This window comes from Patiria miniata, unplaced genomic scaffold, assembly GCF_015706575.1.
Source record: "Patiria miniata isolate m_02_andy unplaced genomic scaffold, ASM1570657v1 HiC_scaffold_3, whole genome shotgun sequence".
NCBI classification, from domain to species: Eukaryota; Metazoa; Echinodermata; class Asteroidea; order Valvatida; family Asterinidae; genus Patiria; species Patiria miniata.
The window spans coordinates 40,820,552-40,843,937 of record NW_024037069.1 but is presented as its reverse complement, the minus strand read 5'-3'; the positions used below and the strand labels follow the sequence as shown (position 1 = coordinate 40,843,937).

Genomic DNA, 23,386 nt, shown 5'->3' with positions numbered 1-23,386 from the left:
ATACATGTATAACCTAATTCGAAACCCCTGGAAAAGGCCGCTGTTTGCAAAAAATTTTATGAACCCAAAATTGGGCCCAAAAGTTTGAGTTATAAATTATAAGTATGACAATATCTTGAATTGGTTGATGAAATTAGCTTCCCCGATAATTTTTGTTATTCTTCTGAGTATAAGGTTGCACATTTTACATGAGGAAACTGAATTCTTTTGAGCAAAATTCTGGTTGTAGAAATTATCAAGAAATTAGTCACATGGAAACATTTCAAAATATTTATGTCAAGTATTTTTCTGAAAATTAGAAGCAACGCATCTTTTACAAATGTGAGGCATTATCACTCAAGACTTTCAGGCCAATATACTGTTCATTCTGAACGTGAGTATACACTTTCCACAAAATATAAACAAAACAAAAACTTACGTGCCAACTGCAGTAATAAAGCAATAATAAAGTAAAAATAATCTGTTCATCTGCCATAGCATTCTTTTAACATCAAGTTTGTAAAAAGAGTCCAATTCTCTTTGCCCATCTTTTTACTTGCCCCTAACTAATGCCCTGCATGTGGCTGTGATTAACTTGGAATTCTTAAGTTTGTGATTCATTTGTTCATATTGATGACTTCTTGGGCGCCTTTAGATATGCTTGGGTAATGGCATGTGCAAAAACAAACATAAGCACCGTATCGTTGCTATACGTTTCTTCTTTTGGCTCTGCTCAAAGTGATTTTCACAAAGTTTTCTGAATGAATTCCTATCATATGTGCAAAGAAATAAATGAGTTTTTAATTTGTTTTCACTCTTTTTTGTGATGAGACATTAAAAGGACACTAAGAAAATAGGATTTTTTTTTTCTAATTGCGTTTTACAAATAGGCTATGTGGATTGTCACAAATCCAAGCTTTCTTTAATCTGTATTTTAATACCACTGTATTCCAAATCATGATTCTGCACCCAAGTTTCTAACTAATTCTACAATTTTTTTAGTGATTTTTTTAGTGGAGCATGCAATGCCATCTTTTTTTAAACTTCACTTCACACTTCGAAAATTTGTTTTGTTTGGGATTATCGCACATGTAAGGCGAGAATGCAAAATCAAACAAGTGGTTACTCCAGGTCGAACCCCGAGGTTCCCTGAAAAACCTTGTAAAACCTTGAGGAAAACCTCAAATTTCTGCTGATTAATTTCGCATTCTCTCTTAACAATCTGGTCAGAGTACACACTGCCTTTAGTCCTTATGCCTACTCTTCTTCTTTTTGGCCTTCTTGTGTTTGTGCTTGTGGGAGGTGTTCTTCTTAACCTTCTTGCTGGTCTTCTTGTGCTTCTTATGATGTTTCTTGTGGTGTCGCTTGCTGCGTTTCTTCTTGGAGCTCCTCTCCTTGCTGGGGCTGCGGCTGGGGCTGCTCTCCTCACTGGAACTGCTGCTGGTCTCATCTTCCTCCTCTTCCTCACTGCTGCTACTGCTGCTGCTGGGGCTGGTGCTGCGACTGGGGCTCTTGCGCTTCCTGGACTCCAGCTTCTCCTTGGCAGGACTGACTCTTCTCTGTCGCCGCTCGGGGCTCGGTTTCCTCTCCCTGGGCGGGCTGGCGGGCCGCTCCCGGACGGGGCTACCCCTCCGATCTCTGACGGGACTCCGGACTCGTTCTCGCCTGGGGCTGACGATCCGTCTGTCCCTGCTGTGTGTCTCTCTTGCTGGGCTGCGTCTTCTCTCTCGAACAGGGCTGTGGCGTCTGTCTCGGATGGGGCTGGTATGTCTTCCTCTCCCGGGACTGGGCCTTCGCTCTCGGATAGGGCTGATTTGTCGTCTTTCTCTGACCGGACTTGCTCTTCTCTCTCGATGGGTGGGACTTCTATCTCGGCCCTGGACAATCCGGCCAGGACTGGACCTTCTTGTTCTCGAGGGACTTGAAGGTCTATTTGTTCTGGCGGGCGAGCGCCGTTTGTCCCTGGCTGGGCTGATGCGGCTGTCTCTGCCTGGGCTGCTCTTCCGTTCTCTTATAGGACTCTTCTTTCGTTCTCTTATAGGACTCTTCTTTCGTTCTCTTATTGGACTCTTCTTCCGTTCTCTCGATGGACTCTTTTTCCTGTCTGGTGCAGGACTGTGCTTTCTCTCCTTTACTTTAGGGCTTGGTGCTCTTATGGGGCTGATCTTTCTTTTCCTTGGTGGACTTGCTCTGTTGTCCTTCTCTTTCTTCTTTTCAGGACTTCTGCTTTTTCTGTCTTTGCTTGAGCTGGATCTTCTCTCTTTTGGGGGAGCTTTCCTGTCCTCAGACAGGCTTTCTGGTTTCTTGTCACTGATGTTGGTTTTCGCATCTTCCTTGTCGACTTCAAGCTCCTCTTCGTAATCTGGCTCGAAGTTCTCTTCACTGTGCTCCATGTTGAGCAGAGTCTTTGGGGATGGTGCGGCAGAGGGTCCAGGTGAGGGTTCAGACTCGTACTCGTCCTTATCCCAACGCGATACAGGTACTGCAACAGTTATCAACTCACTGTTGGCGCTCTCTGATTGCACGCTCATACTCCTTTCCAGTTTAGGAGTGGTGTCAACCTTACTTTCGGCATCTTGGATGGTGTCTTGGCCCTTCTGAGGGCTTAGTGTCTCGGTTTTTATCTTTGCCACGGTAGTATCAACAGACTCTGTCTCCATGGGTTCCTCTTTGACAGGCTCTTCTTTGACTTTGACAGGCTCATCTTTGACGGGCTCATCTTTGACTTTGATGGGCTCATCCTTGACTTTGACTGACTCTTGCGAGATGATGGGGGTGAGGAGTTCTGCTTTGATTTCCTCTGACGTTTCAGCCTGGTCAGCTGAGGTTCTGTGTACCTGGATAACACGACGTTGGTCTTCGACAGGTTCTTCTTCGATCTCCCGCTTAACAAGATGGTCATTTAAGTTGCTTGTCCCTGAATGGAGAGGACTCCCACCAGTGGAGCTGGTGCTGGAGTAATTGGCAATAATGGCTGGCTTGTTGGACTCTTCCAGTCCCGATTGCACATCTTTGTCTGTAGTCTTTGCTGTCTTGGTCCTCTTGCTCTTTTTGCCTTCCTTCTTGGATTTCTTGGGTGCTTTGATTTGCTCACCGTCACCGTCCAGCTTGGCCTTCTTTGGCTTGGATTCCTCTGAGGCAGATGTTTGCTCTGCACCGGTTTCAGATCTGGAGGCAAGCTTGCGTTTCTTTTTCTTCTTCTCCTCCTTGTCTTTGCTCTTCTTCTCCTTTGTGGTCTTGGCCCCTTCACCGTCCCCTGCAGCATTCTGCGAGTCCGATTCCGATTTTTTGCTCTTCTTGGTTTTCTTGTGCTTGGGAGATTTTGCTTTTTTGACAGAGTCTGCATTCTCTTTGGCCTCTTCAGGGTTTTCACCACCACCTTTCTCGTCCTTGATATCTTTTTTGTCTTGTGTCTTGGAGGTTTCTGATTTGTCCTCCTTGTGCTTGTGCTTATGTTTGTGTTTAGAGGTTGAATGTTTTCGCTCTCGTCCCTTATCCTTGTCTTTACTTTTACTTTTTTCCTTTTCTTTTTCCCTGTCTTTAGATTTTTCCTTGACGTCTCTCTCCTCTGCCCTGTCCTGTTCACCTCTGTCTCTGTCCCTACTCCTTTCTCGGCTTCGGTCCTTCTCCGAGCTCTTTCGTTTCTCAACATTCTCTTTGTTCCTGTCCTTGTCCCGGACATCTTTATCCCTTGACCCCGTTCTGTCACTTCTCCTGTGCCTATCTCGGTCTCGACTGGATAGGTTGTGTCTGTCCTCGGTCTCTCTGAAAGGTGAACGATTGGGATGGTTCCACACTTCTCTATCAAATGGTTCATCTTGAGGTTCCACAGGGGTAAGAGGGGGCCTGTCAGGGTACTCATTGGGATACTGGTTTCTGTACATGTTGTATTGTTCGTCATGCTCAGGGGGATAACCAGGTTCCCTAACGTCCGGTCTGATGTCTGGTCTCATTTCTGGTCTTGGACCAATATCGGGTCTGAATTCAGCCCGGTATTCGGGTCTGAAGTCAGGCCTTGCATCAAATTCTGGGCCATAGGGCTGCTCAAATCTAGGAAACCTTTCTTCTGGATAACGAGGGGGATAGGGGTCACCAGGATGTGGGGGAAGCATGAGGGGTGGTGGGTAAGGATGCATTGCTGGAGGTGGGGGAGGCTCATATCTCTGATCGTAACGAGGATCATAGCGTGCATAAGGCGAGTGATCTCTGTACCGAGGTGATCTTGGAGCTGGGTAGTAGGCGCGAGGAGGCGATCGAGATCTGGATCTCCGCAAAAATGGTCTTGGTCTGAGAGGTGCCCGAATCCTGGGAAAAGAGCGGGATCGCGACCGACGCCTCCTGATAGGGGAGCGTGACTGGCGTGGAGAGTGATCCCTACGACGTGGGGAACGGGATCTTCGCAATGGGGGCCTACGATTCTCCCTGGACCGGGAACGGGACCTTCGCCGGGAGGTTTTATGTCGTGACCTTGACCTCGACCTTGACCGTGACCTGGATCGCCGCTTGGCCTTTGTCCTAGATCTGGATCTAGAACGAGTCCGGGTTCGGGTCCGGCTCCGTGAGCTGGTGCGTGAGGATGATCTGGAAGAGGAGCCCAATGAGCTGGACCAGGAGCTGCCACTAGAGCCGGAAGACCTACTGCGGGACCGGGAGGATGCGTGTTGCAGCTTTTGGTCGCGCTGGTACTCCTTCAGGTGGTTAGCAAACTCGTCCATGGGGTCCAATTTCTTGGGTACCACTTCCCTGTGCTCAGCTTGTCTGTTGAAAAGAAAAGTAACAAAGAACTAATTTAATTTACAGATGAAAACATCTCCAGGAAAAAAAAGGTTTTGGGGGCTGTTTAAATTTTTTCCAATATAGCCAATGGCCAATTTACCCTGATGTGACTTCGCAAGCCTGCGTACACAAGATTTACATTTTCTTGTACAATTCTGGTAAATAAAAAATTGGGAATTGTTTTTTGGAAAAAAAGGTTGAAATTGCTTGGATGCATATTGACAAGCTTAAGCAGATATACATGTACATGTATACTGACTTAATAATGTTGCCAAGACTAAAATACTTACATCAGTCTCTCTTTCTCCTCATAAAATTCTTTCTCAGTCAGGGGTCTGCTTACAGGACCAGCAGGTATAGGTGGTGGTCCTGGGACTGCAGGTGGTGGGCCAGTCGGTCCAGGAACAATAAAAGGAGTTCCTTGAAGAGGATGTGGCACTGGTGGTCTAGCAGGTGGCGGGCCACCCACCGGCGGTCCATTCAGGTGATGGGGAGGTGCGTTCAAGTTTGGTGGTGGGGGACCTCTAGGTGGGGGTCCGTGGTTTGTTGGAGGATGCTGGACAGGTGGAGGGGGGCCTCTAGGAGGAGGCAGATGTGGAGGGGGCCTTGGGTAGTTTGGTTGAGATGTCAGTCCAGGTGGTGGGCCAAGGGGTGGCCGAGATCCTTGAGGTGATGGACCTTGATGACTAAGCGGTGGCTGTCCTTGAAGCTGAGGCGGGGGACGACTCTGAGGAGGTCCTTGGTAGGGGGGTTCCTGGTGAGGTGGACCTTGGTAAGGGGGTCCAGGAGGTGGCGGGCCTTGCTGTGGTGGAGGACCTCTGGGTGGAGGTCCTTGATGAGGGGGACCTTGGTATGGGGGTCTCAGTGGTGGAGGTCCTTGGTTGGGCAGCTGCTGTGGAGGTCGGAGTCCTGGAGGAGGGCCTCTTGGTGATGGGCCTTGATATTGGTGAGCTTGTTGAGGTGGGGGTCCATGTGACGGTGGGCCTGGAGGTCCGAAGTTGGGTGGGGGTCCACGAGGTGGGCCCTGGTGACTTGTAGGAGGTCCTTGGTATCTGGGTGGGCCTTGGTATCTGGGTCCAGGAGGGGGTCCCCCACGATTGTCCCCCGGGTATCTGGGCCCCTGCTGGTCCATTTGGTGCCTGGGCTGGTAGTCTGGTCTGGGAGCACTTGGGCGATGGATATACCTCGGCTCGTACGTCCTCCTGTCCTTGTTGACATTGAGGACTGGGACCTGATGAGTTGTCTGCGTGGGATTCAAACAAAATGAAAGACCTTGATGAGGAACTAGGAATATACCTTGCCCCACAATTATATATTTGTTTGGGCTAACCTAATATCAAAAGCTTTACATCAGAAATTTGAAGTCGGGAAAAACAATCCTGTGAACATGACTTTGTTTCTAAATTGAATTTTGTTTTGTTTTGTACCTGATCTGGCCTGCTGGTCACTGATGTTGCCGTTGAAGATGTCGAGGATTGGGAGGGCTGGGCCTGGGACGTGGTTGTCTTTGTCACGGGAGGTGCTGGTGTCGGAGCTGGTGTTGGAGCTGGAGTCGGCTGGGCGGGCGCCGCAGGAGGGGGCCTGGGCCTGGCCTGCCTGGGCACAATCTTCTTGGTGAAGCCAGTCTCGTGTTGAAAGTCCAATGCAGTCTGTAAACAAACAAGGAAGAAGTGCTCTTTTTTCGTTTTGATTCATGAGTAGGGATGTCAGGGTCTTGTTTATTATTAGAACCACTGCTAATCATGCATGGGCCTTTTAGGAGTGGCAAATTCCATGAATATGATGCTCTTCACAGAAATTTGCTGTGCACAGATAATGTTGATTTACAAGTACAAGTCAAAATATGCCTTGTTCGCATATGTTGGTTGTGACAGGTTCTAAGCGTATTTGTATTTTTTATTTGATCACAAACTGGACCCAATGTCTGCATTTGTGTCTTATCCCTGTTCACTGTAAAATTCATTAGCAGAGAATTATATAATTATTGAACCCTGCTGAATCCAACAATATCCACCAGATGGGTTGGAATAATTTTTTTGCTACCTGATCCAATTTTGTTGGACTCAGCAGGCTTGGAACTTTTCTGGTTGTTAGATTCTGTTGAATTCAAAAGTCTCTCAAAGAGAAGTCTGAAGGAAATCTGGGTTTTGACAAAACTGGTCTCAGTCTGCTAATGTTTTTGAAAAGGACTACATAAATTACATTAATGAAAATGAAAAAATCGCTTTGGTTTTAGGCCCTGTTGACATTGTCTACACACCTGACGGAGCACTTTGTTTGGGCAGAGTGAGTTTGGGGAGACGTCTGTTTCCTCGCATATTGGGCACTGGTGGTCGTCCGTCTCAAGGAGATAATCTCTGATGCCTGCAGAATGAAGCAATTCAATCACTATCAGTTTTAAGTGGCTAATTTAGAGCCGTTACTATTTTTTATTGTCACATACTGCTCATTAATGCACTTTGGGCCAATCGGACGAATAAAGCAGACATATTTATTCAATATTAGGTTTTGCCCTTTGCGATGCAAAAACAGTCGGTGAGTGACATAGCCTAATACTGAATTTACATCACCCGATGCAAATTCCGTCTTATAAACCGAATTTTTTTAGTAAGTCACATTTTTTTGTAAACACTTAGTTAATTTCCACAGATGTTGCGAACATGTAAACAAAAATGGTTCTCATCATGCTCGCCTTTTCACAATTGTTGTTTTTCATTATTTTTCTTCAATGCATCATTTTTTTTCAACATGCATACAACCTCCCCCCCCCAAAAAAAAACACCCTAGGCCAGTTCCTTTGCCATTTCAATCAGGGACGACCGGTATCCTATGTCAAACGTTAGAAATGTTATGATTTTCGAAAACTCGTTCTCATGGATGAGCTACTCACACTCATCGCAGAAGCTGTTGCCGCAGCATGGGATGAGCACCGAGTCCGTCATGAGATTTTTGCACAGCGGACACAGAAGCTGGGCCGGGATCTCAATCTTCTCCTCCTCGGGCTCGGGCGAGTTGCTCTTCAGGAACGGGTGCTTCTCCTTCTTGATGGTCTGGTAGGCATTGCTGTGGGGAATACGGTACAAACTTGTTAAGGATGCAGGTCATGTCTTTGCACAAGATATGGTGAACTTTCATTAGAAACTGAAACTGGGACATGTGTGTTTATGTATGGACTGTGTGAAGATCTACTGCTGCTTCGCTGTGTGGCATCATCTCAAAACTTAGTATTCCAAGAACATGGTGCACATAACATTCTTTAACCCCCCTTTGCAAACATATATTCTGCGGCAAGTTGTCCTTGTTGTGACTGTTTTCAACCCTTAAGAATTCCCAGCCCACACAAAGCAGGATCGACTGCCTTGGACTGTTTAAGTAACTTGATACAGCTATGCTTTGACTCCAGGCAAGTGATAAAACAGCTGTGACCACAACTTGCCTGTTTTGTCTGTTGACCCAGTTTGACTAGTCACAGTGCTTGCTTGACATTATGATCTGACTGCTGGTGACTAGCCTTTGTTAAAAGTATAGCAGGGGAAGTGGAAGTGAATTTCGACTGTCTGTGACTGCTTAAATAGCAGGAGGGTAAATCTTTCTCCATTTATCACCACTCAAGGGATAATTGTGCTCAGAGTCTATACAGTTTGAGCAGATACATTCCATGTGTCACACACAATAAAGCACTGACTCTGACTCTTGTCATTGTGATTCCTATGGAAGACATGGCCAAGGTTCACAAACTGTACAAATGTACTATAAACTCCTAGTACACATAAACCCTTAAGGTCACTTATATAACATGAATTTGAGCTCCTCTGGTGAGCCTTTTACCGATTGAAAGGAAAAGCTGGGATATTCAGAACAAAAATAACTTGATGTTCATGAATTCCCTTAAAAAAAATCCGAGGTTTCAGGACTCAGTAGGAGGTTAACAGACAGTCCAACTTCCTTACAAATGAGGGGAGAGCCACTTACTGGTCTATTGTAGGCACGGCATAGTGGCCCGAGCTGGTGAGCTTGGCTCCTTTAATCGATGGGTCGTTGACGGTGGTCATAAACTCTCGGGGTATTCCTGCGCTGACCCTGGGATAGCGGTATTGGTTGTAGGATGGCCGAACTGGTTCCTGTTTCAAGGGGGCAAGGAAGACAAACACACGTTGTTTTACTAATTCACAGTCGATGTCGCAGTGGCAATTTAGGGCAATAAAAAGTATGATGGTATGGATGGATAGGTCTCTCTAAGATGGCCATCTCTGTAGGGGAACTGCAGCTGCGTCAGGCGCGGTTCTAGAGCCAATATATTTTTTTGGGGGGGGGGGGGGGGCTAGCAGGGTAGATCCAGAATTTTTTTTAGGGAGGCGTGCTGAAATGTAGACCGGTTATTTTCTCCGGACACTTAGGTCCCCCTAGCCCCCCAGTAGAACCGCCACTGAGATGCGTATTTTACGCAATCAAGTATGCATTGCACAGTGTTGAAAATGTTTAAACGCGCGCTTGTTGCTCAAAATGTGTTGGAAATACGACGCAGCTGATGCACGTTATGCAAGTTGACGCTCAAAATGCGGATGCACGTGGCTGGTCGGTAGGAAATGACGTCATTTGAGAGAGACCTATATACATGTATATTATTTTTCAGCCTTACCGGTCCTCTTTGGGGACAGTCACGAATGAAGTGTCCCGGTTTCAAACACCTGTGACAGGTGTAGGTCTGTCCAGGACGGATGTTACCACCTCCACCGTACCTTCCACCATACCGCTCATATCTTGAGGAAAAAATGTAAAAATAAAAGACGTCAAATCACAAATCAGGTCACAAGTAAAAAGAGCAAGTTGGACCACACATAAAAAGTGCATGAACTCGTTTGTTTGCACAGCATCCCGTTTGACTTAAGGCTGCGAAGCCTTGTGATTGGCTCGTGATGACAATGTGATGACAATTAATACAATGTCGATGACCTATCTTCAACAGGTTAATAATTAATATTCAAGTGAGGAACACTCTAAATCTACCTTTGGGATGTACACGTTTACTACCTGTAGACAACCATAAAGAAATATCCATCTACTTGGTTATTTATTTTTTTTTCTAAAAAAACTTATACTCCACCAACGCTAGTGCACATCACCTAGGATTTGCACTTGTACTATTTTTTTTCCCAAGCTGAACAATTCTCAGGTAGATTCGTGTTTGGTTTGTAAAAAGAGCATTTCGTTCACACATGATCTTCTTGAGCAGTTAAACGTAATTCTTATACTTACTTGGAGGGATCGTACTCGTGACTTGATTGGAACAAAGCAGCCCGGATTTTGTCATCTTCCGAGGCATTTGCATTGGCAAGGTCTGATGTCTGTTGACAGTAAAGATAGGTCAGAAATTTGCTGTTATATGCGTCAAGTTAAGGACTAAAATATGTGTCCTTGGGCAAGGCACTTCGCCCTGCTTGCCTCTCTCTGCCCTCAAGTAAAAACGGGTACCTGTAGTTAAATATTTAACAATTGTTGACTGCTGTGATGTGGAATATGACGTTTTCAACACCCGAGGGGCACATAGCACCCTAGGCAAAGCCAAGGTTGCTATGCACCCCGGGGGATTAAAAGCGGCATAACCCACATCACAGCAGTCAACAATTATTTTGTTATATATATCGTGCCAATAACTCAAAAGGACAAATGGTTGGAACATATTGCCCGAGAAATAAATTAAATCACTGCGATGTAACCTTTGATAACTGAAGGTTTTTATGTCCTGCCCATAGAGCTATATTAAATTACTAGAGCGTTGACTCGTGTACTAAGTGATGCCTGGTGGGCGCATCCAATGTTTGTACACAAACTTATGGAAAACTTGAAATGTTGTACGGCTTTTGTACGGCTATTTGCATATCTGCGTATATATTCTATACAGGTGCGTTATCAAAGCCGATATGCCCAAAACCGAAACGCATTATCAGCAAATGAGCGTGTCATTTTACTCTGTGCGAACAGCGCAACGCATGTGCGTATCCGCTGCAGATGATCGACTGTGCATTTTTTTAAACCGTAGTGAGGCTCTTAAGTTGTTTGCGTATGCTCTACTTGCGCGTTGCATGTAGAGTACACTTTCAAAAATCATCTAATTTCATAATGTTCTACAAACACGCACATGAATTCCAAATGTCTGTGCCCAGAACGGCTTCAAAGCTTCTCAAATGAGCAAGAATGAGGAGTTAGCGCTCTAGTAATTTAATATAACTCTATGGTCGTGCCAGACACGAAACTGAGCGTTTGACGTTGCAGTTCTCATTGCGCAAAGCTAGCGCGCATTGAGCACAATGCGATATCACCCTCAGTGTGTGATGCATTTATATTGTCCAGACACATGACCGTCCTAGACCAATGAAATTACAGTATCCAAGCACACGATTTAACAATCTCGGTTATTTCATGCCAGGGAAACCAAGGACAAACACCGACTCAAAATTGGCTCTATGCAACTGTTGTAAAATACACCAATCTTGAGAGGACATTTAAGTGGCTTTTGACATTGCAAAAGCAAAAGGCAAAAGCTTGCTATTGAGTGGGACATTGGCAATGTGAATAAGTTGTTAATTGGACTTGAACAATCCGCCTGGCTTTGCTGATGAAAAAACAATACCTACCTTCTTAAGTTGTTCAATGGTCATTCTAGAAGCATCTTCACCCTGCACAAAGTGATTAGAGATTGAAAGAAACATGGTTTCGCATATGACACTGTAAGGCAACTCAGACAATATCTATATCCGTATGAAGTCCATTTTAAAAGAACATCATTAATAACTGAAGAAAACTTCAAACTACAGACAGAAATTTGGAGGTTGTATGGTGTTAAAAAAAACCTGAAGCGGTTACAGTCCAAGGATTTTCGACAATCTGGACAATTATACGCAATTTGACAAATTCAATTTCAAACTTGTCAACAAATTCAATCCAGGGTGAAATTTCTATGCTTATCAAACAATGTTTCATGCACTGCAGACGTCACCATTTTTTAGTTCTTCGGTACTTCCTGCAACTTCTCTGAAGTACGCATTGAACGGCATACTTTGCTGCACTCTTTAATTTAAGAATACTGAGAAAGTGAAGGGTCCTGATTAACACAGACACATAGACAGACAAAGACAAACAGTTATACCAGTCAGCAAAAACGGTGCCGCCATGACGGTCTGATTCCTGGACTCGTATGGTCATCAACCGCGTAATTCTATCAAGCCGAGCAAGTAGTACGAACTAAGCAAAAAACGCCAGACTGAAAACAGCTTTATATCTAGCCATGGGATAGATTCAAGCCAGCGCGTCACTGTGACCATGACCTTCAATGCCAAACAACTTGTGTCCACTCACCGTGTTGTTCTAGTACTCGTACTATACTTGAGTATAACTCAAGTACTTTTTGAAATTTCAAAATCCTCGGACTCGAATTCACGGTACTCATATACTCAGAAAGCAAAGTACCCGGACTTGACAATCCAATAACGTACTCCATCACAGTACTTGTTCTCAAAGGAAAAAATCTAGTAATTTAGTTTTGAATGAAAAAAAAAAAGGTGATCCACAGATTGCGTGTCGCATCTTTCCGAGGTTGATCCCTATATATGTTGTGTCAAATTTTGTGCATTTTTAAACGACCTCAAATGACCCCTAGATGACCTTTGACCTTTAATTTCAAAAGAATTTTGATGAACCCCCTACCCAAGGATCACTCCATCCAAGTTACATTAAAATCCATCAAATTCTGTAGACGAAACATTTAAGCCGATTTGAAAAATGACCTCTAATGACCCCTTCATGACCTTTGGCCTCAGAAATCCAATGAAGAATTGTGTCTTCCTACCCAAGGGTCACTGCTTCCAAGTTTCATCAAAATCCATGAAAGCTACACTTTTTTTTCAAAACTTTAATACATTAGGGTCTATGGACGTTCCAGCATGGGAGTACACACCAGAGCTACCTATGGGGTACTGCACATAAAGGAAAGAAAGGTGTTGACTTGTACACTACAATTTTTCCTTTAACCCTCCGACGCAGAAACTAGCCCTTTTGGGGACCCAATTTGGTTAATTACCTTAATAAAAAAAAAATAATTCCAACCAATTCTGGTGATCTTCCATCTAATCCTAGCCAGAGACACCCACTACGGATATATGCAGTCACCTTTAGTGTGTGACCCCGGGTCAGGCATATCTGAGCCTGACAACCTGGGCTGCCCATATACACGTGCACAAAACAAAGTCACTTGCGGGTAGCCAAGAGCACGACTTGACCACAGACTATGTATACAACATCTGTTTCCTGTCAATGACCTCCTTATTTATAGTCTACAGACATGTCGAGATTGTGTACATATAGATACAGTGTTGTGTAGCCTCAAACCAAGGCGCTAAATATCTGGGTCCCCGGAGGGACCCCTTACTGTAAGCGTGTTAGTAAATGGGCTTTCTGCGTCGGAGGGTTAAAAGCGGTACTCCTAAACCCCAGAAGTAAATTCTAAAGAAAAGGGATATAAGGACAGTAATGCAAGTACCCCAGAATGTCCGTAATAGTCTACGGACGTATATGGGTCTACGATCATACAGAATTAGGACCAGTAAGTGTCTCCCAAAATACTGTTCAGGCGACACAAAAATCATTATTTTTGTGCTGTATGGCAGTACATGTACATTGTACATGCATTGGCTTTCAAAAAGTCTTGCTCAAAAATACATCCATGTTGCTGAATATGTGGTTTCAGTTTCCACTCATTACTTGAGATTTTCATTGTTTTCACTTGAGTACTCCATAAAGTACTCATACTCGTACTTGAATGTCCACGAACATGACTCTGGTACCAGTACTCGCTTTTAAGGGTCAAAATATTTGGATGCAAGTGGTACTCGATAGCCGAGTTCTCGGCAGTACTCTACGCTCTGATGTTAGTACTCGACTACATCACTGCCGCAAATACACTAATAGACACAATTCTCATGTGCACATTTACTGGAGCACTGAGCCTAGGCTATGGATGGTATGAGGTTGATCTCAAGTCTCAATAAACAAAGCATTTTGCGATGCTTTGATAAGGTGGGAGACTGATGAGCCCACATCTGCAACCTCTTTCGGTATTTCCCAGGACTCTCCCCCCCCCCCCCCATTTGGAAAATCTTTTATCTGGAAGGTGTTCCCATAAGATGCTTTCAGTAAGTTGGAAAACACATTGTGTGTGGACTAACTGGTGACACAGATCCAACAAAACCATCCATTTTTACATTTGAAAATGCTCAATAGTTGGCCACACTAACATAAATTTATGGTTAATAAACTCTGGAGTTATGAACTAAGTGTACCTTCAGCGATAGAAATACAAAAATGTACCAAAAATGGACACTTGAGATATTGCTGCCTTGTGGGACAGCTCACTTGTGCGTCATACTGAAAATGTACACAAACCAGTACACGTGCATGGTGTTTCTATGAGAGCTACCTTGTGGGGTACTTGCACAAACAGAACAAGGGTACTCCGCAAGTCAACCTTTGTCTTAGGAAATTCTAAGAAGAGGGAAAAGACAAGAGAAACGCAAGCACTCCATAAACCCCATCCATAAGGTTTGGGTGTCTTTACGTGGGCATCCATTGTATTTAGATGGGTCTCACAAGCAGCCATCGTAACAGAACACGATTCAGTCGAGATGGACTGTGTGCAGGAGTATGCCCTCAGTGGTACAAGTCAGAATTATTAACCCACACTTAGACAACATTCAAAAGATGCGCGCAAGCTGGAGTGTTACTCTTGTGCAGGGACGTTACTGCTGGGTAACTAGCATAGCGCAATCTAGATTTCCTACACAATTCCATGATTAATTGATAAGCCTACATTAACCTAATCCGAAGCCTTGAAAACTGCCCCACCAACACATTATTGGTGTCATCTACAAGCATCTTTAAATGGACACACAAATTCCAACAACATATGGGAAACTGCGTACACACATTACTATGATTCTGGAGGTGTGCCAACCCAATATAAAAAGACTGTCACTTTAGGGGTACTGTAACCCATCCTGACAGATTCCAACAAAACATGCCGTTGGGGTTTGATGGGTTGAGTTCTGTTAGGGTTAAGGATGGAAAGTAGGTAGCTGAACTAGTAAAATGAAAACTAAAACTAGAATGGCCCCTAAAATCTCCTCCCACTCCTCACTTGCATTGAAGTTGTTATAAATATGATATACATGTATCTGTAAATTGCTTGGACCTAGAACCAAAATAACTTCCTTTTCCTAAAGGAAATCAATCAGATCTTTTTTTTTTTTTAATAACTTCCTTACGACAGGAAAGCCTATTCATCTTGCTATTTTGTCCCACTTTCCAAAATGGCAACATCGTTCCAGGATCAATTGGCACCAACATTTACTGAGGAACCCTTTACCCCAAGGTTTACAAATCATCTCCTGAAATTTGTTTTCCTTCTAGTTTCTTAACGTGACATGACCTTTGACCTAAGAGCAGAAAACCAAAATGTTACCAGAATTCCATAGAGCATTGCTACCCTGAAGACAACTTATCCTCTAGAAAACCCAACAGGGTGGACAAAGCTAAAAGAACAATACTTTTCCAGCCCTAAACACTGATGTGTAGAAGTGAAAATTACTCCCAAAAAAATCTACTTTAAAAAGTTTTCAAAGGGGGGATTTTGTACCTAAATGAATTCAATGAAAAATATCAAAGCTACGTTATGATCGAGTTAAAAAATTATGTTGCTAAGCTGTAAGGAAGAACAGTTTACAAAAAATAGCACAACAAAAAAATCTTGAGAAGAACTAACTTGTTTCCTCTCGTTTCAGTACTGATCATTTATTTCGCATATCACTCATAGATATATATTTATGCATAAAAATAATGTAGCAGCTTTTACACCATTGATGACATTATAAGTTCGTAAATCAATGAAACTTTTGTGCTTGATGTAGTATCACGTGAAGAAGGAATCACATGAACATTTACGAAAATTATTTAAAGTATTCAAATTTAAGTCATTATTAGAATTTCTGTCTTTAAATGAAGCAGGGCATGCAATTTGAAAAAGCATGTACTGAATTGTACTTCACAAATAATATATTTTGGATAACCAAAACTGAGCCACGTACATGCTCAAGCCTGATCACACAAGAGCGCTCACATCTGAAAAACCTGACCTAAGCAGCGAAAGGGCGACTGGATTGTGAAAAAAGTCACCCTTTATAACACAATAGCATAGTAACTAAATGTAGATTTGGACATAATACCATTGCATGCTATTCTTATTCTAAAACACAAGAGGGAAACACAAGAAGTGTGCAATATTTGTCTACCGATTGTCAACACTGTGGTACAACCAATATTCATGAATTTATATAGAAACCAAGTGTCATACCCAATGTCAGTTTTATCTTGAGAAATACTACAATATTTATCTTGAATTGCACCCAATCAGTTACCCTGTCATTGCACAAAACAACTTCTTACTGTACTTTTACAATTTATTCAGACAGATAGAAATATGCAACAGTTAGTGAAAACCTTAGTTTTGTCATTGATGTTTTGTAATTTAGAAACAAGTTTGTTAGTAGCATGCAAAAAAAAAACACATTGCAATACCCCCCCCCCCAAAAAAAAAATTATTGTGATGCATTTTGCACTTCAGTGAAAAGTTTGTCTACAAATGTACAATGTAGTTCATTCTGGCATTCTGTACAGACAAGGTTTAACTACAGGCCTGGAATGACAGTGGCCATATTTGCCATTCAAGTGTTCCGAGAAAATGCATTTAGTTTGATACACAAGAACAACTGCCCTTGGCCCAATAAAACCAAATCATTCCAGGCCTGCTCCAAGAAATCTTTGTGTGAATTCATATGGTGCACTAACTGCACTTGATTTTCATTTTTGACAAGTACTCTTTAAAACTTGGCAACTAGTATGTCACCAGAAAAAAAACCTTGGCAACTAATATGTCACCAGAAAAAAAAATGTGATGAAACGCACCACATGGTTTACATCACATTCTACACGTAGGTATGTAGGCATTAAGAATACTAGCATGGTTTCATCATTCTTCAACACCCATTATAAAATTACCACAAAACCACACATTATAAAACTCCCACAAAAAAATAAAAATATTTGCATACAATTCTTCTGCAGCATTGAAATTTACCAAGCAACATCCAACACCATAAATGCTTTTAAACGTGTAGCTCTGTGAAAATAGCTTTTCATGTCATTTACTGATCATACATGTACCAGCCAAATGCATGTAAATTTCATATGTTTAATTGCTCCTCTGATATTAACCATCCTACGGTCTTTTTTACTTCAAACATGACAAAATCCGAATTACCGTTAGAGGATTGTTATGGTACCGTACCGTCTGGACCCTCCAAACACCGACGGCTTGGACAGTAGGAGCGTTAATAAATACAGCTAAAGGTAATTTTGTTTACTAAAAAATGTACATTTTTGGTAAGATCTGAAATTCATTCCAACTTGTAAATTGTGAATGGAATTGGCAACCTTTGTTAACAAAATCATTATTATTTGTGAGTCACTTTCTTTTAGTATACACACTGAAATGTTCACTACCAAAGTTGCAATTCAATTTCACAAGACTAACAGTGACATTGGGGAAAATGCGAGACATGACTGTAAAATACAGTAGCCTACTATAGTATATAGCTTCTTTCTAACATATCAAGAATCTTTCATGGGATAAGATCCATAACAAAATTGGAAAAAAAATTCTGCAACATCTTCCATGTTGGTCTCAAATGTCAATGGCAATTTACATTGTACTTCTTTCAATGTGTTGTGATTGCTATAGCATGTGAACTTATTGCAAAGGTACATATACTTCCAACTTATTGGAAGGTACTTCACAAATGCTTTAAAATGGACACACAGATATTTTCACCAACTTCTTGAATACATGCTCTTGGCAGTTCCTGGGTATCCAATATACATAGCACACAAGGAACTTTCATGAAACAAGTAACGTTCTCACACCGAATATTCCACTACTATCCGTAGTAGTGGAACACCTAACACAGCTTCACAATTTACGCATCCAGATCCATGTTGCGACACTTTCGATAGGCATCCCTCCAGCATGTAAAGCACAGTAGAGCATTCCAGACGGCAAACAGTTCTCAAAATGTTCATTACGGGCAAGGCAAAACACACGATGAAATGACGAAATCAAATCCACGGAAGAGATTAGAAATCGCGTCCATTTTTCAGCACAGGATTCCATTTGCTTTTCTGGCAAAGACGTTTAACGTGGTTTTCAGATCCATAGAAGCATGCAGAATTTAACTACTTGATGTCAAAAACTGCATACACCATTCTTCAATTTGAAAATCAACATAAATATACTCGCCATACTTAAAAGACATTTTGAATACAGCAACATAAATCACAGTATAATTACTGAACACAAAAATAAATAAAATCAGTGATTTAGTTCAAATATATCGTATACCAGGTGTAAATGTACACAATTGTGTACATTTCATGTGTACATGTACATTTGCTTTAACCCTAACCCTCCTCAATCCTCCAGGCAGTTTTAGAGGCTTTTTGCGGATTGAGGTTGTATGGCAAGAAAACGAGCCGGTTGATTTTGGAGGATGCATTGTGTTGAGTTCGTAGGCTGTACCCAGCATTGTTTATTTTCAGCCATGCACAATTGAAGACTGCATTATGCTCAACATCAACTGCACTGCTTCTGGATATCATCAGCACTGCCTCAACCCCTTAACAGTGATTGTTGGAGAATTTTGAAGGATGGAGGCAATGGTCACCCGTTCATTCAACAAATTCAATTCAAGAAATGACGGATGCTTTAGAAGGATTGAGGCTGAATCCAATTTGCACATGTTGGCATGTTGGCAATTGGAGGATTTAAAGGAATTAGGATGGTTCCTAGGGGGTCAGGGTTAAAGCACAGTCCTGAAAATGCTAGGAGGAAACGGTTGACATAAAACAATATATCAATATTTGAAACAGTCATTTGTGTTGACAAACTGTCTCAAGACAGAAAACCAATTGTTTTGATGTTAAGTTGTGAGAACCACTGGTAAAATTGCGCTTCTCAAAATATCAGCATTTTCTTACCAACCATAACAACTTTTTGCATGTAAATTAACTTCATTGTTAACAGTTTGACTACAATTATCAAGTTCAGACTTGAAAATGACACAAACCATCTGTTTGTTTGCTTGAGATGTAACAATCTATATGGTCTATATGTAGAAATAACAGCCCATTTTCAATGATTGTTTGCTGAAAAAAATAGGTGCTCTGTACTCAGCAAAACTTGTATCAATTAAAAATACAAATCTTCAAACCACACAAAAAGAAATAACATACATCATAACATGTATGTAAAAACCTACTCCAACTACAAGATCATGGTTTAAGCTTAAATTATTGTACGTCAATTATCAACTACTACACTATGCATACAAATACTTCATGAATAATTAAGGATATATATATGCCCTCATGCTCAATGTGAGCATACCACACATTTCCAACATGAAATTGTTATAGTTGTTAAATATTACCTTTTTTTGGTAGTAAATATTATATTGCTCAGTATGAGCTACATAGTACCTTTCGAAGGTATTTATGGTAAAGACAGAGTTGTCACAAATTGTGTTCTTAAAACCAATCATCACCAAAGTGCAATTGTATAAATCATGGTACATGTACAACAAAAGTACGAGTTCAATCTCACTAACCATGAATTGTGAAATTAGGGTCACGCTTCAAATATTCAAAGTAATATACGAAACAAACAAAACTTTCCGGTTCCAGTTAACAGTAGTTAATAACAACTGGAACAAAACACAAACAATTTGTGCTTGTTAAGTTATCAACATATTTGGTGCATGTATACACAGAACTTATATTGATGTGAAAAAATGGAAATAGATACTGATAAGGTAAATTATATCTTGTGCGATTTTTTTAAAATTTGTATTAGAAAAAGAAAGCAAAACTCATTACTTAAAAACAGAAATATATTAAGAAGGAAATAAATGGCTTACAGCAGGCCTACCTGTTACCGCAGCTAAGAATACCTTGTGCAAGATATTTCAGAGAGCACCTACTTGGTGGCTTGGGACTGATATAACACTTAGACACTGAGAAATGAAAATCAGAGTCATCATCATGACCCATACGTACTGGTTTCTGTTGGCTGTCCATCCTCGGTGGCTCCCTGTGGATAGAAAAATGAGAGATACATATTTTTTATTAACCCTCCTATCCAAACATTCATTCTTTAACAAGTAGTCCTTTCGGTCAAAATCAAACAAGTGACTGTTTTCAATAGTTAATTAAGAATTCCCAGCCTACATAAAGCAGGATTGACTGGCTGGGACTGTTTAAGTAACCTGATACAGCTATGCTTTGACTCCGGGTGAGTGATACAACAGCTGTGACCACAACTTGCCTGCTTTGTCTGTTGACCTGTTTGACTAGTCACAGTGCTTGCTCGACATATGATCAGACTGCTGGTAACTAACCATTGTTAAAAATACATCGGGGGAAGTGGACGTGATGTTTTTAACTGTCTGTGACTGTTTAAATAGCAGGAGGGTTAATCTCAGTCAATAAAAAAGATACTGCTCTACTGGCGAATTACTCAACGGAGTTTGGAAAATTTGCAGAGAAATTACTGTTTTGCTGGGTGTACACCAATACTTTTATCCTTTCATTGTTCCAGAATTAAAAGGACCTCAAGGCAATAAAGAAGCACTGTTGCATGCCACTTTAACAACCTGGTTCCAATCATGACTGTCTGTTTGGCACATGAAACCGCATCGTAAAATTCCCACAGGGTTTGAAATAGCAATGTGGTAGCCATACAATCTTGAGATGTTACACCACACGTTGGGAGGAAAATGAGAAAGACACTTGGTGGCAACTCACAAGCATGAATTCAACTTCTGATGCACAAAACTTTACTTTATGCTCGAGCTACAGTTAAACTTTGATTATTGGCTATGATATACTCACCCAACGATGTTGGCTCGGACTCCACCGATGGGAACTCTCACAATCACCACAGATGCATTTTTAGGGATCAGGGCGTCATTGTTACTATATTCTGCAGGAAAAAGACATGAACAAGATAAAATACTTTAATGTTTCAAGCCAAGGAAAATTCAGACAATTCATGTGTTTTTTTCCCCTGGGAAATGTAATTTTGCTTACTTTAGAAAATTCTTGGAAATATGACATGCAGTATACTTCAAAAATATAACGTGCCTGCATCTCTCAGCTGACATTAACCCTAACAGAACTCAACCCATCAAACCCCAACGGCATGGTTTGTTGGAATCTGTCAGGACGGGTACAGTACCCCTAAACTGACAATCTTTTACATTGAGTTGGCACAACTCCAGAATCATTGTCAGAAATATGTGTGTGCAGTTTCCCACATGGTGTTGGAATTTGCCAGGATGGGTGTGGTTCCTAGTAAATCTTGCTAGGAAGTTAGGGTTAAGAAATGTACCCAGGAACTACTAGTCAAGGAAATTTGTGCAAAAATGTACATACCTTCCCCAGTCTGTGCATTGGTAATCTGGAGATCAAACTCTGCCCTGGTTATTTTCTTCTGGGTGCAAATGGCCTTTTTCAGATCTGCCAGTGAGATGTGGAGTCCATCGAAGGTCACCGTGTCATACTCGATGCTGCTCTTGAACTTGTAGTGAACAGACGACATCCTTCACCCTCAAGTCTTCCGGCAAAGACACAGTGCCCTAAAAATTAGACAAGTATTGTTCATTTTTACAAACGCTTTAAAGAATTCCGCTTTAAACACCAATCTCAGCAAGGTTGAGATTAACCTTAATCGCCCTTTTGTCACCATGTTAAAATTGGATTCTGCCTCAATCTTTCTAAACCCTTTCTCGTTTTTTGATTCCTTCAAAATCATCAGTTATTTCTTGAATTTGATCAGTAGGGATGACCGCCGCCGCAATCCTTCAAAATCATCCATTATTTCTTCAGTTTTTCGAAGTACATTTTTTTCAAAGTACTTCCTAACAAAATTAGAAATGTTTCTCAGTCCCAGATTCATGTCTTTCAGTTTCAATGTTTTCGCAATGACTGACTTTCATTGAGATAATACATGATGGAAAAGTCGCATCAGGATGCAACATCATTTCTATTTTTTTTTAACATCAGATCAAAATCTTATTTTTTCCATATCATTAGCCTAAATCGTATTTATATATTTTTAGGAAAATGATGTGATAAAACAACATTTAACAATGAATACGACAAAATGCAACACGAAAGTAACATGAAAGATTGCAATCACAGCTATGCATGAAACCTGCATTAATTTCCATGGCATCAAATGAAAAAAAATTACATTTCTAGTAACAGCTGAAACGAAAAAGGAGCCCAAACTAGTATACAATCACCATTTTTAACAGCGCGCACTACATCATACATGCATACATTGCACAATCACATGAAATGGTACACATTGTTTTTGTGGTAGTTTTTGTTACATACAGGCTCAACATGGTCATGATCAACCTTACGAATACGAGACCAGATTTTCGTCCTTCCTTGGCACAAACAACACTCTCCAAAGTCCAATAATTATTAACAAATGTTACAATAAATATCTTACTTTTTGTTTGTCAATGTCATTATATAAATAACGAACGTCTTTCTTTCCAATCACTCAGCGTAACAAGAATATTGCAGGTTACCCCACTGGCATGGTCTTAGCCCCATAAATGTGGCCTATTTACTGGACTGCCTCCGTAAACATAGGCCACACATCCACATGTACAAAAATCGTGTCGACGGAGCCAAATTTTGATTTTCACATTTAGGCTTAGTTTGAAGGTTTTTTTTGCTTTAGAAGCATACTCACCCTCTTTAAAGGCTAATCAGAAAGTGCTGCCTTTTTCAGATGTCTAATTTTTGTGAAATTTCATGTTGAAATTTTGATACGCAAACGTGTAAAAATGAATCTGGAAATTTCACGAAAAATATTCATCTGAAAAAGGCAGCACTTTCTGATTAGCCTGTAAAGAGGGTGAGTATGCTTCTAAAGCAAAAAAACCCTACAAACTAAGCCTAAATGTGAAAATCAAAATTTGGCTCCGTCGACACGATTTTTGTACATGTGGATGTGTGGCCTATGTTTACGGAGGCAGTCCAGTAAATAGGCCACATTTATGGGGCTAGCATGGTCTACGCACAGAATCCCCTAGAACATCCCGATGTCATTCAATTCCATTCTCCATAGGCTAGCACACATAATGCATAAATGTATTGTTCTATATGCAGGCAGACGAAAGAAGAACGACATAGACAAATTTCTTACCAATTTTCTCAACCGATGTGGAGAGGATGTTCGCAATTTTACTGCGATATAAAAACCAGTGTCCTGTCCGTCATAGCTCGTAGATTTCGTCCTTATGAATTTCTCGAAGATACTTGGACGTAAAACTCTTTTAAGCGCCAGGGGAAACGTTGAATTTCTCAGAAATTTCCAATATTGACTTCCCCGAAAACGACACCACAGCGAGAGAGACAACGGGTTTCCAATCAGGCCGTGCAGGGCTTGGTG

General features: G+C 41.6%; 1 protein-coding gene across 1 annotated transcript; it reads right to left on the bottom strand.

The window, feature by feature from the left end:
• Window positions 1-160: 160 nt before the first annotated feature.
• On the bottom strand, window positions 161-23,386 carry LOC119738762 (E3 ubiquitin-protein ligase RBBP6-like). Its single transcript, XM_038213713.1, has 13 exons — window positions 23,141-23,386; window positions 21,349-21,551; window positions 20,806-20,896; window positions 19,972-20,005; window positions 11,391-11,432; window positions 10,012-10,100; window positions 9,395-9,515; window positions 8,728-8,876; window positions 7,646-7,818; window positions 7,016-7,119; window positions 6,183-6,404; window positions 5,046-5,998; window positions 161-4,737 (listed from the first exon to the last, which is right to left on the bottom strand). The coding sequence occupies exons 2-13, from the start codon at window positions 21,512-21,514 to the stop codon at window positions 1,224-1,226; spliced, it is 5,658 nt and encodes a 1,885-aa protein (XP_038069641.1). The 5' UTR covers window positions 21,515-21,551; window positions 23,141-23,386; the 3' UTR covers window positions 161-1,223.

Bases quoted from the DNA above. Each gene is read 5' to 3' on its own strand.
- LOC119738762 (XM_038213713.1), bottom strand. From the start codon at position 21,514: ATGTCGTCTGTTCACTACAAGTTCAAGAGCAGCATCGAGTATGACACG. The intron at 9,516-10,011 runs GTAAGTATAAGA...TTTTTCCTCAAG, and splicing joins CACGAGTACGATCCCTCCAA to ATATGAGCGGTATGGTGGAA. The intron at 4,738-5,045 runs GTAAGTATTTTA...TCTTTTCAACAG, and splicing joins GAGGAGAAAGAGAGACTGAT to ACAAGCTGAGCACAGGGAAG.